We start from the raw sequence: 14,739 nt of genomic DNA, 5'->3' as shown, positions 1-14,739 counted from the left end.
TGAAAGACTCTTTGAACTCTGTCCAGGTATATACAGTACATTGTTCTTTGCCACAGTCCACCAGCTGTGCACGGGCCCTTTAAGGACATCAGAAAGAGTGGCCATTAGTTCTTTGTCTGGTAATGGATGCACAGCATGGTACGATTCACAGCGGTCCACAAAGTTAAGAATGTCATACACTTCATTAGATCCACTAAATGATGGGAAATCCATCTGAATAGCAGGCTTAGACAGAACCACTGGAACGGTAGCAGGAATCTGGGTGAAAACATATCTCCTTCGCGGACAGTGTAGTGGTGGATATGACAGGCAATGGGAGCTGATGGGTGGCAGACTCTGTGATGGGTGTCAGAATCTTTGACTCCGTACCGGCCACCATCTGTAACAACTCAATCTTGAACGTACCGTTGTTAACACGCACAAGGGGTTCTATTGTAGGATGAAATCAAGTTCTTACTTGAGGATGTGTAAGAAATAATACTACACCACATGCATTATTCGTTCTCAGCGCAGTGTATTTGTGAACATGTGAACAAACAACAAAATTAATAAACATCATTCCCCTTTTCCCCGAACAAAGTTATAATCCCCCAAAATTAATTGTTTGAAACCAGTTTACGCATCCGTCGCTGCGCGCACAGACGTCCCCACTCAGATGTGACCGATGGTCACGTCATTGGAAAAACGAATAACCAAAAAAACTAGTAATCCTCAAAAACGGAACCCCCCTGTCCCGGCCGAGAACACAACAGTCACTATGAAAAAACAAAAAAGGTTCGGTCTCACCGGAGAGGGAGAGGTGCCTGCTGACTGGTAGCATTCAAATATCCACTTCACTCACTGCTAGGACTTGACCATTTCCTCCATCTCACGGTGTAAGGAATATTTATTTTCAGAATCCAGTTAGTTTCATATCGGCACAGGTTTCTCCTATAGGGCTACTGGACCTCTGACTTCTTCTCTCTCCTCGTCTCAATAGTGAGTCTCGGTAATAAGGTCTCTGGTTCATGCCTCTCTGTCAGGTGCGTCTATTTACCTGGCCATTAGTCCATCCATTAGTGCTAACTAAAATGGAATCAATATAAATTTACGTACCATATATATCAAGAATCAACCCATTTCTTGCACAATTTACCTTCATTGATATGTACTCATATAAAATGTAATTGTTTTATAAATCCAATACTTTATTAATGTGACGGTGTCTCAACACATTCAATAATCCATGTTGTAGTGTGTATGCTCACTTTCTTAGATTATTGTGCATTGGAAAAAAAATGCTAAAATGTGCCTTATGACTCATGTTCTCTCTCTTTGGAGCATACAGTGTGCCCTCGCACAGTTGCGCATTAATGCCTGCGACTTCACCTCATCGCAGATTTTTAGAAGGCAGTCACATTCTATTGGCTGACGGCATCCAGAAGTGCGCTTGGTTCCATGTGATTCAGACTTACGTGAGACACAAAAGTTCTTTAAACAGTCGATAAGAGTGTGGGAAAAGGTAATACTGATAGAAGGTGGTTTAGTATCAGTATGGGGAGGGTCATAAACATTTTAACTATTGTAAATAATAAGATAAATAATTTGTATTTCGATCATGGAATTTGTTAATAGCTTGTGATTCCTGGAACGCATTGACCGCAGAAAACAGGGGCGCACTGTGTACCTATTGCTTATTCCTTATGTTGGAGTTTCAGTCCTAATATTCTTTTAGGTGAAATGTTGACATGTCATTACTGTCATGCTGACACATAGACTTCAGATACAGCAGATGACAGGATGCATGAAAGGCAGCAAATAAATCCTTTCTTCTTAACAAGTAGTAGCAACATCACACAGTATGTTTCATCACATTATCTACACATAATTTCAAAGTCAAAGTCAGCTTTATTGTCAAATGTACCATATATGCACGACAAACAGCACGACAGATGAAATTGCAGTCCTCTCAGACCCGTGGTCAACAGGCAGTACAACACAGGCAGTACAACAGCCATCACAACAGACAGTACAAGACAGGCATACAACAGGCATTACAACACAGGCAGTACAACACAGGCAGTACAATAGTTTAAGATGAAAGAAAGGGACAGAAAACATATACTCTCTCTAATCCCGTAGGGGAATTGACGTGTCCACAGTCTCTGATTTGACTGGGAAGAGAGAGAGGTAGTCAGGTGCTGGGGAGTGGATGGAGGGGGGGCTGAGGAGGGGGAGGGGGGGCAGGACAGGTTGAGGGTAGAGTTAAAGGCTGTGGCAGGGGGCAGAGCAGGGAGGGAGTTGAGCCTCCTCACCGCCTGGTGAAATAAACTGCTTGAGCTTGCTGGTTTTGGCCCACAGACTGTGCAGGCTGAAAAGGCTGTGAGAGGGGTGGGTGGGATCACCTGCAATGCTGATGGCTTTGCGGGTGAGGCGGGTGTTGTAGATGTCTGTGAGGGGAGGGAGAGAGACACCAGTGATCTTTTCAGCTGCACTCCGGAGCAGGGTCTTGTGGCAGGAAACGGTGCAGGCGCCGTACCACACGGTGAGGCAACTGGTCAGGATGCTCTCAATGATGCCTCTGTAGAAGGAACCATCCCATTATAGTAATGTCTATCTTCAAAAGCAAATGGCTGTGGTACATACAGGTATATCAGTACTATATCTGACTGCTCCCCCAGTTCATGTGAATCTAATGTGCTTACAATCAGCTCTCGGGCGTAACTTTGAGTTGGTTTTTCTATCAAATGTCTGAAAAATAAAATGAAATGACTGAGGGTGTGGCTAATCTGCCCCTTCGATCTGTCAGCACTTTACTCTGTGTGTAGTTTAAGGAGAAAATCTCATTGTATTTCAACGACATGTCTCATAACTGTGTGTGTGTGTGTGTGTGTGTGTGTGTGTGTGTGTGTGTGTGTTTGTGTGTGTGTGTGTTTGTGTGTGTGTGTGTGTGTGTGTGTGTGTGTGTGTGTATGTGTGTGCATGTGTGTGTTCCAAAACCTCTGTCACTTTTGGATTCATTGCCTATGGTCAAATCTGTTTGATTTCAATCAGACAAAACTCTTCTAACCTGTGTTTTAGATCAATATTAATGGGTTTTTTTTCTGCGTTTCTTTATGTGCTTTTGTTAGAAAGCATTTTATTTTCAATTCTTGCAGCACATCACACCAAGGTTAGGGTTTACTGTTTGCTCTTCCATTCAGACGTTTAAAGACTGAATAATGGGCATCCATTTGAAATCATCAAAGACAAAATGTAAAATTGAAATCACTGAATTAATATTTAGTCAATAGACAGAATATAACTTGCAATTATTACTTCTTTAAATCTGCAAGCAGATCATTTTGAGAGTGTTCCATCCACTGACATCAGGGTCATGGGTGTTGCCGGAACCTCTTCCAGCTGACTATATGCAAGAGAGAGCAGAGAGAGGAGAAGAATGACACTGCAGGACAAATGTTATTAGGGATGAGCGAGTACACCGCTATCTGTATCTGTATCTGTTTAAACATCTAAATAATCTGTATTCGTATCTGTACTCGGAATGGGCGTGACTTAAACCGGAAGTGGGTGAGATTTGACTGGAAATGGGTGGGGCTTAAATTGGTACATTATTTTAAGTCAGAAATTGATATGGATTGAGCAGAGGCCTGTACCTTCAAGCTTGATTAACCTAGCTGGGCTTCCTCTTACTTATCTGGCTTCACTTACAGAGACATCCGCCCTCCGGATTTTCGGTACCATAAAGCCGGCCATCAACTCACCAATTCAATGCAGGCTTGTCCACTCTAGATCTGTGCGCGCTCATATAAGAAGAGCGGAGGTCGCTGCATGCGACCAATCGCAAACATGCAACAAACCGGCCTGAGCCACATATTTCACAACGGAGGAGCAAATAATAATAATAAATAAATACGAGCAATATAAATCAATAATCCAGGTAAAAAGCAACACAGTTGCAGCTGCCAAACGGCGCAAGGATCGTTGGCAAAAAATTGCCGACTGTGTCAATGCGGAAGTTAGTGCTATTATATTACTTCCCCACTATGACTGCACTTGCATATCTGACTACAGTAACATTTGTGTGTTCCATAAATGTATGTGTGTATGACATTTTTCGTTATGGCATATGATTGCAGCCCCCATGACTTTATGAATAGCTCTACATAATGTGTTCTTCCCGAGGTTTTCGGCATCGCCAACAGAATACATAAAAGTACCTATGAATGAATAAATCAATCCATGATTTCCTTAAACAAATAATTGATTAATGACATTTTATCTGTTGCCTCCTTGTAACCCATCCAACGAGGGATTTAAGGACATCATAATAATTACAAACATCACTAAGAAATATATTAACTGTGGCAAAAAACCTCAGTGCAATGCACACAGTGCGTTGCGGTGTGTTACATTACTGATGTAAGGCTCCAGCAGCTGACAGATGTAATGTAACCCCTCTCCCCAAAACCTGTACCTTTCGTACAGTGATTGTTCAGGCAATTCGAATGGATTGCAGCGATCTCTGAATATTCTCTCAAGCCTGAGCGCTCTTCGCACAAGCTGTGCACCAAGATCCACCGGGTTCTCATAAAACAGACAGCCCATTTTCCAAGAGAACTGATTGGTCAGTAGGTGCTGAGCTCTTATCCTGAACTTATCCTGCTCCTGAGCAGGTTAGGTGTTCAGCATAGGTTACCGCGAAAACTTAGCCCGATAGAAAGTCAGCCACCTTTATGGTACCGAAAAGCCAGGGTTAAGCCTGAAGTTATCTTGCTAAGCCGTAATCCAGCTTTATGGTACAGGCCTCAGAAGTTGCTATATTTATTGTTTATTTACAGAACTGCCTCAAAATTTGATCACAAAAGTAAGAACTATTTATATACTTTTTTTTATAAACTCAACATCAATATTCTTAAGTGTATGAATAGATATTTATAGAACAGTCTCAGAATTGAGATTCAATGCTTTTGATCAAAATAGTAAAGGAACTATTTACAGAACAAGTTTTTTTTTTTTTTTTTTTTTTACTCAGAACATGGAGTGCATTAATGAATATGACACATGCAATAGGAAATTATGAACTACAAAGAATGCATGAACAAGAATTGTCATAATCAACACAATTTTCTATTTTTTTCTTTTTCTTTATAATTTTTATGATCAAACGCCTAATGTTCTACCCATTTTTTTCCACACAAAGTTAAACAATGCTTATTAAGGTGGGTGTGCCTGTGTTTGTGTGTGTGTTTGTACATGTGTGAGAGGGAGGAAGAGAGCGAATATAGAGAGAGCATGTTTGTGTGTGTGTGTGTGTGTGTGTGTGTGTGTGTGTGTGTGTGTGTGTGTGCATGCACATTCTATGTAACAGTTAAAATATCAATACAGTAGAAAAAATAAATCTAAAATGAAATGAGAAAGTGCCAAAATAAGATCAAGTAGGTAAAAAAAACAAAAAAAACAACTGGAGTGGAGTTTGTGAGTGATGTGACATGAGCAGTTTTCAGCTCTGGTAAAATGCACCGTGCAATTACAACAAAATAAAACAAGAAACAAGTTCACCAAATAAATAGACTGAAATAGAGGCAAGCCGGAGAAAACCTAAGGAAAGCAATGTAAGCTACAGTGAAGCCACGAACAGAGAGATCAGTCAATTTCTGTGTATCTGAGAGAGTGGGGCAGCGAGTCGACAGCTCTGGCTGCAGTGATGGGTGTCTGTAGGGAGAGGCAGGTGCTGTGTGTGACTGGCCAATCACAGAGCATGAAAACAATCGGTTCTGAAGATTTTCCTTCAGCCTGAGAACAAGTACTGATTAATTTTACTTGCATCGTGCTTGTACGCCTCAAAAATGCGTTATCTGTACCAGTCTGAAACGAGTACCTGGCACAACTGTAATTGTTATATTCTACTTTTATTTTCTTACAAAAATCAAAAAACATTTCCAACATTTCCGTTTTGTCTTTCTTTGAAATAACAAATGACTGAGTGAAACAGAGCACCTTCATACTGACACAAGGTTAAACTTTCTGTCTTGTAGTTTTCAGATGACTAACCTGAAGAATAATTTCATTCAATCCCATTGGTTCTTCCATGGTACTAAAATGAGTTCTGGCTTACATGCAAGCACAATCATATGAAAGCTGATGCATGTCAAACTGTATGGAGAGTTTTATTATGCAGAAACTGCAGTATAATGAGTTGTAAAATTACTCAGAAAAAAACAAAAACGACTTGACTAATAATTCAAAATTTGTCACAAACTGAATAAAGTTTACAGAAAACTGATTAACGTAACAACAAAATTGATATGACTGCAAGAAACAGTAAATGCAGAACTGGATAAAATATTTATATTCCCTAGTGGATCATCTACTACAGGTTCAAACTTTTGTTTCTCCAAAGATGATATTTTTCCCCGTCATTATGGGCTTCAAATTATTTTAATTAGTTTCAAAGCTATTGCTGTGCTGCACACTGAGCCCCCTCTGTGTCCTGTTTTCTGAAGGTGCCAGTGGGGGCCAGAGAGATGAAGACTTTATCCCTGCTCCTCGTTTTCCTCTTCCTCGTCTCAGGAGCCTGCGGTGGCATCAAGTACATCTCCAAGAGGAACTCAGGTAGGATGATTGGGTGTGTGCGGTTGTCAGGCATCACTCTACTTGAAATGAGCCTCTTTTCTCACCAGCTGTTTTTAATGGGGTTTCTTTGATTTGTAGTTATCTTTTTTTCTTTCAAACTCTTGAATCTTTTGCTAAAAGCTACAATAATGCTGCCCTCTGACCTTTTTCAGCACCGTCAAACACATGCTACTCTTTCTTTCCCTCAAAACACACCTGATGGGTTGTGTACTTCTAATTTTCTCTGACCATTTCTGTCTTTGTCATTACTTTTGTGATAGCTGTTTGGTTGTTTCCTTGGCGCGTGTTTTTTTGTTTAACGATCAACCCATGCACTGCTGCTCTGCTTATTGGTGAGCGGCTGCTGCTTTATTCTGGATAGATTTGTTGGCCTTCTGATGTTTTTGCTCTGCTCTTGATGACACTTTGAATTAGAGTCAGGGTGTGTGACGAAGAGCTGAGCTGTACATTTTTTCTCTTCCATTCTGCCTTTGTTTGATTTTGTTGTTCATGAAGAACAATATGATCCGGTTTACACATAGAGGTTTTGTAATTCTGGATAGTACAGCTTCTCCAATTCTGTTTTCATGGCCACTCACAAGTCCCAAAAGTGATAAAAACACAGAAAATGACTTACCAACTTTTTAGCAAACTCAGGTCCTCTAATTATGTCAATCCAGTTAAAATTGATTCCTCTGTAATTTAATGCTGTCTCAGTTTTACTCATGTGTAAGTGACAATGTAATTCCTGGTGTGTTAATCAAGGGAATTTGAGTGCAGCCATAGAAATTCTTTGGATATCCTGTTCAGTTACAGCACAGCAACTCAGAATTACATTACAGGACTTTGCAGAGCTATTGGAAATATAACAAAGTATGAACACATCATGTACATTCTGGTGTTTATTGTCTCTGTACTCCTTTGTATGGTCTCAAGCTGACAGAGTTCACATGGAAGTTTGGCGCAGAATGTGATGTTAGTTGGGGAGTTTCCGTGATGTAAAAAAAAAAGCCATAATTGGAGTGTAGCTTAGACAAGACTTTTCCTCTTTCCAGTCTTAATGCTATGCTAACCAAACTACGAGCGCATCTGCACAAACCAAACATGTTATTATATTAATAATGGCAGGAAAACAAAATGTTGGCCTTTGACATTTCTAAAAGCATTTAATCAGGACCCCTCGACATCAATTTTGGTAATAATTTTTATTTTACCATAACTGTGTTTCTATAGTGCTCTTGAAGATTTAAAATGAAATATTATGTCATAAAAATGATCGTCTTGCTTGTGTGGAATCATTTCTAAAGGAGGTCAAACATTATTATGTGCAGAACCCCTTGAAGCTACCAGGAATTTATTGCATTAAACGATTGAGCAGGAAATTAACAAGCATAATACATGAACACCACCTCGTTGGTTTTATGTAGCAAAAGGGCATATAGAGTAATATAAAAATACTTTGTGCCAAACTCAGGTAGAATGCAATAAAATTGTGAACATACATCTGTCTATTTTAAGCTTAGTGATGTGGTTGAATGTTCACTGCACCTCATATTAATCCTATCTTACTTTATCTCCTCTCACCCTTTTTAATGCCTGTGTGTCTAACATTCAACATACTGGCTGTGTGGGCGAGCTGGTGGGAGTTTTTGTTTGGTGTGTGTAATTTATGCGTGCCTATAAGCTCACAGGTGTACCTGCATGTGTGACGAACTGCTGCCGCTCACTGACTATGTGTGGGTACTGTGTACATCCAGGTTTTAAGTTTGTGTGTGTTTGTGTGCGTGTGTGAACTCCCTAAGTGTGCTTCAATGTATGCTCTCTGGATGTGTGCTCCCCTTCTTGTGTGTGTGTGTGGGAGAGGTGTGCACAGAGCAATTATGAGATCAGAGAAGAGCCAAACGGACATTTTTGTGGGGGCGACTGATACAGTCAGCCAAAGATACACTGTTAGATCTTCTCTCTCTTGCTGCTTGCATGTGTGTAACTGGACACCATACAGATAGGAACTACTATTTCCTATTGTTGGTCTTCCCGCTGTGCTTTTGTGCTGTGATGTAGCACAAAATGAATACATTTTGATGAGACAAAGAGAGGAGGGTGGAGGTAGGTGAGGAAACACTTTTAAAGTGATGATCAAGGAGATAAATGCAAATAAAATAAGGTATGCTTGGTAAAAACTCAAAGATAAGGTGAAACTGTATCTCAGCCATGCAGTGAAACTCATGCCCCACTTCACATGGAGGTCAGAAAGGTTGGCTGCTGTGTATCATTAGCCCTGAAGCACACCATTAAATATGGCTGTTTTTTTGTCAGTTAAACACCAAGGAATATATTTAAACCAGAGTCTGATGGACAGCTGAAAGTTTAGACATGTGGTTTCGCAGGCAGCCAATCATAGTGGAGCATATGACCAGCTTCAGGTTCCTGGGGACCTGCATTTCATGGGACCTCACCTGGACAATTAACTGCTCCACCCTGGTCAAGAAGGCTCACCAGCGCCTCTTCTTTTTGAGGATTGAAAAACATCTCTCTTCAGACATCCTGTTGGACGTCTAGCGTTGCACCATCAAGAGCATCCTAACAAACTGTATTACAGTCTGGTACGGGAACTGCTGTCTTGGACTGGAAGGCGATGCAGATGGTGGTGAAAATCAGTCCAGCAAATAACCGAAACTGCACTTCCTGCCATTAAAGATATCTTCAGGAAGCTTTGTCTCAGGAGAGCATCGGACATCTCAAATGACTCCTGCCATCCAGCACACAGACTGTTCACACTCCTGCCCTCTGGGAGGTGCTACAGGAGCCTCTGGACAAAAACTATCAAGTTCAGGAACAGCTTTTCTCCAACAGCTGTCTCCCTGCTGAACTCCGCCCCCCGTCTCTCCCACGCCCCTTAAATTCACCCGCGCCCTTACTTAATTCACAAGCACCCCTACCCGGAAGAGTGAACTGGACTTTAATTCAATTCATTGCTATGTTTCCTGTCAGCTACAGCATGTCAGCTGTCAATTACACCATAATCAATGTAAAATTTAATTCACAACTGTTTATATACACTGTATCGGCAATCATACTGTATATTTTAGTCATAGCCTGTTTACAGCCTGTGCATAGTCATCATTTTATATATATATATATATATATATATATATATATATATATATATATATATATATATACACACATACATACTGTTGATAATACCATAATGATTGTAAACCTGTAGTTCACAACTGTTTATACATAATGTATAGTCATTCACACCATATATCATAGTCATCGCCTGTTATAGCTTGTACATACTTAACATAATACATATACGTATGTTCATATATACTGTGTGTGTGTGTATGTATATATATATATATATATATATATATATATATATATATATATATATATATATAAATGTCCCTCTCACCCTTGTGGGGTGGTATCTGTGTGTCATCCTCAAGCTCGGGTCCTCTACCAGAGGCCTGGGAGTCTGAGGGGTTCTGCGCAGTATCTTAGCTGTTCCTAGGACTGCGCTCTTCTGGACTGAGGCTTCAGATGTTGTTCCAGGAATCTGCTGGAGCCACTCTTCCAGTTTGGGGGTCACTGCCCCAAGTGCTCCTACTACCACGGGGACCACATTAACCTTAACCTTCCACATCTGTTCCAGCTGTTCTTTCAACCCTTGATATTTCTCAATCTTTTCGTGTTCCTTCTTCCTGATGTTGGCATCAGCTGGAATCGCCACATCTATCACCACTGCTCTCTTCTGCTCTTTGTCCATCACCACTATGTCCGGTTTGTTAGCCAGTAGCTGTTTGTCGGTCTGGAAGCTGAAGTCCCACAGGATCTTAGCCTTGTCGTTCTCAACCACCTTCGGTGGTATGTCCCATTGGGATTTGGGTACTTCTAGTCCATACCGGGTACAGATGTTCCTGTACACTATCACAGCTACTTGGTTGTGCCTTTCCATGTATGCTGAGCTGGCGAGCATCTTACACCCTGCTACCACATGCTGGACTGACTCTGGGGCTTCTTTACATAGCCTGCACCTTGGGTCAGATCTTGGTAGATATTGGCTTCTATTGCCCTTGTACTTAGGGCCTGTTCTTGTGCTGCCATGATCAGTGCCTCTGTGCTGTCTGTCAGTCCAGCTTTATTCAGCCATTGGTAGGTCTTCTTGATATCAGCCACTTCCTCTATCTGACGGTGGTACATGCCGTGTAGGGGCTTGTCCCTCCATGTTGTCTCCTTCTCCTCCTCCTCTTCCTCCTCAGGTTTCTGCTGTCTAAGGCATTCACTGAGCAGTTCATCTGTTGGGGCCATCTTCCTGATGTACTCTTGGATTTTTGATGTCTCATCCTGGACAGTGGCCCTGATGCTCACTAGTCATCGGCCTCCCTCTTTCCGCTTAGTGTACAGCCTCAGGATGATGGACTTGGGGTGAAACCCTCCATGCATGGTGAGGAGCTTTCTAGTCTTGATATCTGTGGCTTCTATCTCCTCCTTTGGCCAGCTTATGATCCCAGCGGGGTATCTGATGACCGGCAGTACATACATGTTGATGGCTCTGACCTTGTTCTTGCCATTCAGCTGACTTCTCAGGACTTGCCTTACTCTCTGGAGGTATTTGGCTGTGGATGACTTCCTTGCGGCCTCCTCATGGTTGCCATTAGCCTGTGGGATTCCAAGGTATTTGTAGCTGTCCTTGATGTCTTCTATCCTGCCCCCTGGTAGGTTGACCCCTTCAGTTCTGATCATCTTGCCTCTTCTTGATACCATCCGGCCACATTTGTCTAATCCGAATGACATCCCTATGTCGTCGCTGTAGATCCTGGTGGTGTGGATCAGTGAGTCAATTTCTCGCTCATTCCTGGCATACAGCTTGATGTCATCCATGTAGAGGAGATGGCTGATTGTTGTCCCGCTTCGGAATTGGTATCCGTAGCCACTCTTTGTGATGATGTGACTGAGGGGGTTCAGGCCTATGCAGAACAGCAGTGGTGATAGTGCATCCCCTTGGTTTATGCCGCACTTGATGTTAACTTGGGCAATTGGCTTGGAGTTAGTCTCCAGGGTTGTCTTCCACTTCCCCATTGAGTTCTTGATGAAGGGTCTTAGTGTCCTGTTGATGGGGGGGGGGGGGGTAGGACACTAAGAGCCTTCATCAAGAACTCTCTCTCTCTCTCTCTCTCTCTCTATATATATATATATATATATATATATATATATATATATATATATATATATATATACATATGTGTGTGTGTGTGTAGCTCCCATACTCTGCACTATGTATAATTATCTGTATATATTATTCACATTTATTTAATGTAGCCGCAAGAGGGCACAAGCCAGTGTCTTATTGTGCCGGTCCCAAGCCCGGATAAATACAGAGGGTTGTGTCAAGAAGGGTATCCAATGTAAAACGTTTACCAAATCAAACATGTGAATCAAGTCCATGACTTCCACAACGGATCGGTCGAGGCCTGGGTAACAATCGGTACTGTTCACCTACAGGGTGCCGGTGGAAATAGGACTACTGTTGGTCAAAGAAGATGAGGAGGAAAGTGTGTTTGTCGGAAGAGAGATGAGAAACAACAAGAGTTTAGGACTGAGAGTAGGGATGTTTAATGTTGGAACTATGACAGGAAAAGGTAGAGAGTTGGTTGACATGCTGCAGAAGAGGAAGGAAGACATTCTGTGTGTCCAGGAGACCAGGTGGAAAAGTAGCAGGGTTAAAAGTTCAGGAGCAGGATTCGACTTGTTCTATCATGGTGTAGATGGGAAGAGAAATGGAGTAGGAGCTATCTGAAAAAGTTTGTCAGGAATGTCCTGGAGGTAAAAATAGTGTCAGATTCAGTGATGAGTCTGAAGCTACAATTCGAAGGTGTGATGTTCAATGTTGTTAGTGGGTATGCTCCAAAGGTAGGATGTGAGCTGGAGGAGGAGAGATTCTGGTTGGACATTGATGAAGTGATGCAGAGCATACCTAGAAGTGAGACAGTTGTCACTGGTGTGGACTTCAGGAATAAAGCTGATGAGCCATGCAATGAAGTTATGGGAAAGAGTAGTTGAAGCTAGACTAAGGACAGAAGTGAGTATTTGTGAGCAACAGTATGGTTTCAAGTCAAAAAAGAGTACTACAGATGTAGTATTTGTTTTGAGGATATTGGCACAAAAGTAGAGAGAAGGCCAGAGGTAGCTGCATTGTGTTATTGTAGATCTGGACAGGGTGCCCAAAGAGGAACTGTGGTATTGTACGAGGAAGTCTGGAGTGGCAAAGAAGTATGCTAGAGTGGTGCAGGACATGCGTGAGGACTGTAAGACAGTAGTGAGGTGTGCTTTAGATGAAGGAGGGACTGCATCAGGGATCAGCTCTGAGCCCCTTCTTGTTCATCTGTCAACATGATGGACAGGTTGACAGACGACGTTAGACAGGAATCACCATGGACTATGATGTTTGCAGATGACATTGTGATCTACAGTGAGAGCAAGGAAGAGGTGGAGGAGAAGCTAGAGAGGTGGAGGTTTGTCCTGGAAAGGAGAGGAATGAAGGTTAGCCACAGTGAGACAGAGTACATGTGTGTGAATGAGAGGGACCCAAGGGGAAGAGTTACAGGGAGAAGAGATCAAGAAAGTGGAGGATTTAAAGTACTTAGGGTCAACAGTCCAGAGCAATGGAGAGTGTGGAAAAGAGGTGAAGAAACATGTATAGGCAGGATGAAACAGGTGGACAAAAGTGTCAGGTGTGATAGAAGAGTTCAGCTAAAATGAAAGGAAAGGTGTACAAAACTGTGGTGAGACATCAGCCATGTTGATTGGTCTAGAGACAGTGTCACTGAGGAAAACACAGGAGACAGAGCTGGAGGTAGCAGAGATGAAGATGCTGAGGTTCTCTTTGGGAGTAACCAGGATGGATACGATCAGGAATGAATATATCAGAGGGACAGTACGTTAGAGGTTTTGGAAATAAAGTCAGACAGGCCAGACTGAGATGGTTTGGACAGGAGAGATAGTGAATATATTGGTAGATCGATTTTGAGTTTTGAACTGCCAGGCAGGAGGCCTAGAGGAAGGCCAAAGAGAAGGTTTATGAATTTAGTGAAGGAGGACATCTAGGTAGTTGGTGTGAGAGAGGAGGATGCAGAAGACAGTGTTTGATGGAGGCAACTGATTCGCTGTGACGACCCCTGAAGTCAAAGGCCGAAAGGAGAAGAAAAAGATATATTGTTAATATTTATTTAAGCACTGCTTACGCAATTGTGGTTAGATGCAATCTGCATGTTTTTTGCTTTGGATCTGTGTAGTGCAATGACAATTAAGTTGAGTCTAATCTCATTTAATCTAATTTCATCTAATAAATCATAGTTAAACAGAGAGCCAACAAATTACAGCATGAGCTGAATATTGTATCCAACAGTGTGCAATGGGAAGCAATGCAATGTATTCTGAATAATAGCTGAATAGATGCTTGTGTGTATAGTGTCAGATACTTCCAACTTTATTTTGCTGGAAATATTTTGTCAGCACTCCTTACAGAGCATGTGACTTGGAAGACCAAATCAATGGCATACATAGTGTATAGATACAGATAGCATTATGTATCAGAAAATAAGAATACAGCTGTATTTTCTATCTTATATAAAGCTGCCAACCACCATATTTCCTCATTTGGTGTTTTAAAGATGGAGGAGAACTCTGTCTTAACATGAAGTTTGATCTTGTGGGATTTTCTCTTGAAGGTAGGTATCACATTTGTCTACTCAGTTTTCATTTTTTTAAATCGGCCTGTAAAGTATGAACAGGAAAGTAATAGCTCTATCAGATATTGTTAATTCATACACTGCATACACATTTTGACCAACAGAAAGCACAGTGAAGCTAATGGTGTTGGTGTAAAATCCCTTTACATCAATACAGACCTGCTTGGTCATTGTTATGACAGCATGCCAATGTTGTAAATACTACCTGGAAGTCACTCATACATACACCTAAACCTCACATACACCGACGACACATCCACCCACATATACAGAGAGAGAGAGAGAGAGAGAGAGAGAGAGAGAGAGAGAGAGATAACGGAATCCATTTATACATTCGCCTACAAAGTCACTTGCTCTTTAATGCACTCAGAAACACATTTACGTC

At 41.6% G+C, this 14,739-nt stretch overlaps 1 protein-coding gene across 1 annotated transcript in view; it reads left to right on the top strand.

The window, feature by feature from the left end:
• Positions 1-14,739, top strand: part of il1rapl2 (interleukin 1 receptor accessory protein-like 2) — a 437,686-nt gene that overhangs the window by 22,665 nt on the left and 400,282 nt on the right. The window contains exon 2 of the mRNA XM_068325785.1: positions 6,486-6,594. Within this exon, the coding sequence (XP_068181886.1) occupies positions 6,507-6,594 (88 nt within the window). The 5' untranslated portion in view covers positions 6,486-6,506. The remainder of the gene's footprint in view (positions 1-6,485; positions 6,595-14,739) is intronic.

This window comes from Antennarius striatus, chromosome 10 (assembly GCF_040054535.1).
Source record: "Antennarius striatus isolate MH-2024 chromosome 10, ASM4005453v1, whole genome shotgun sequence".
NCBI lineage: Eukaryota > Metazoa > Chordata > Actinopteri > Lophiiformes > Antennariidae > Antennarius > Antennarius striatus.
Note: the sequence above shows the minus strand (reverse complement) of the source record. Positions and strands in the feature narration are given on the sequence as shown.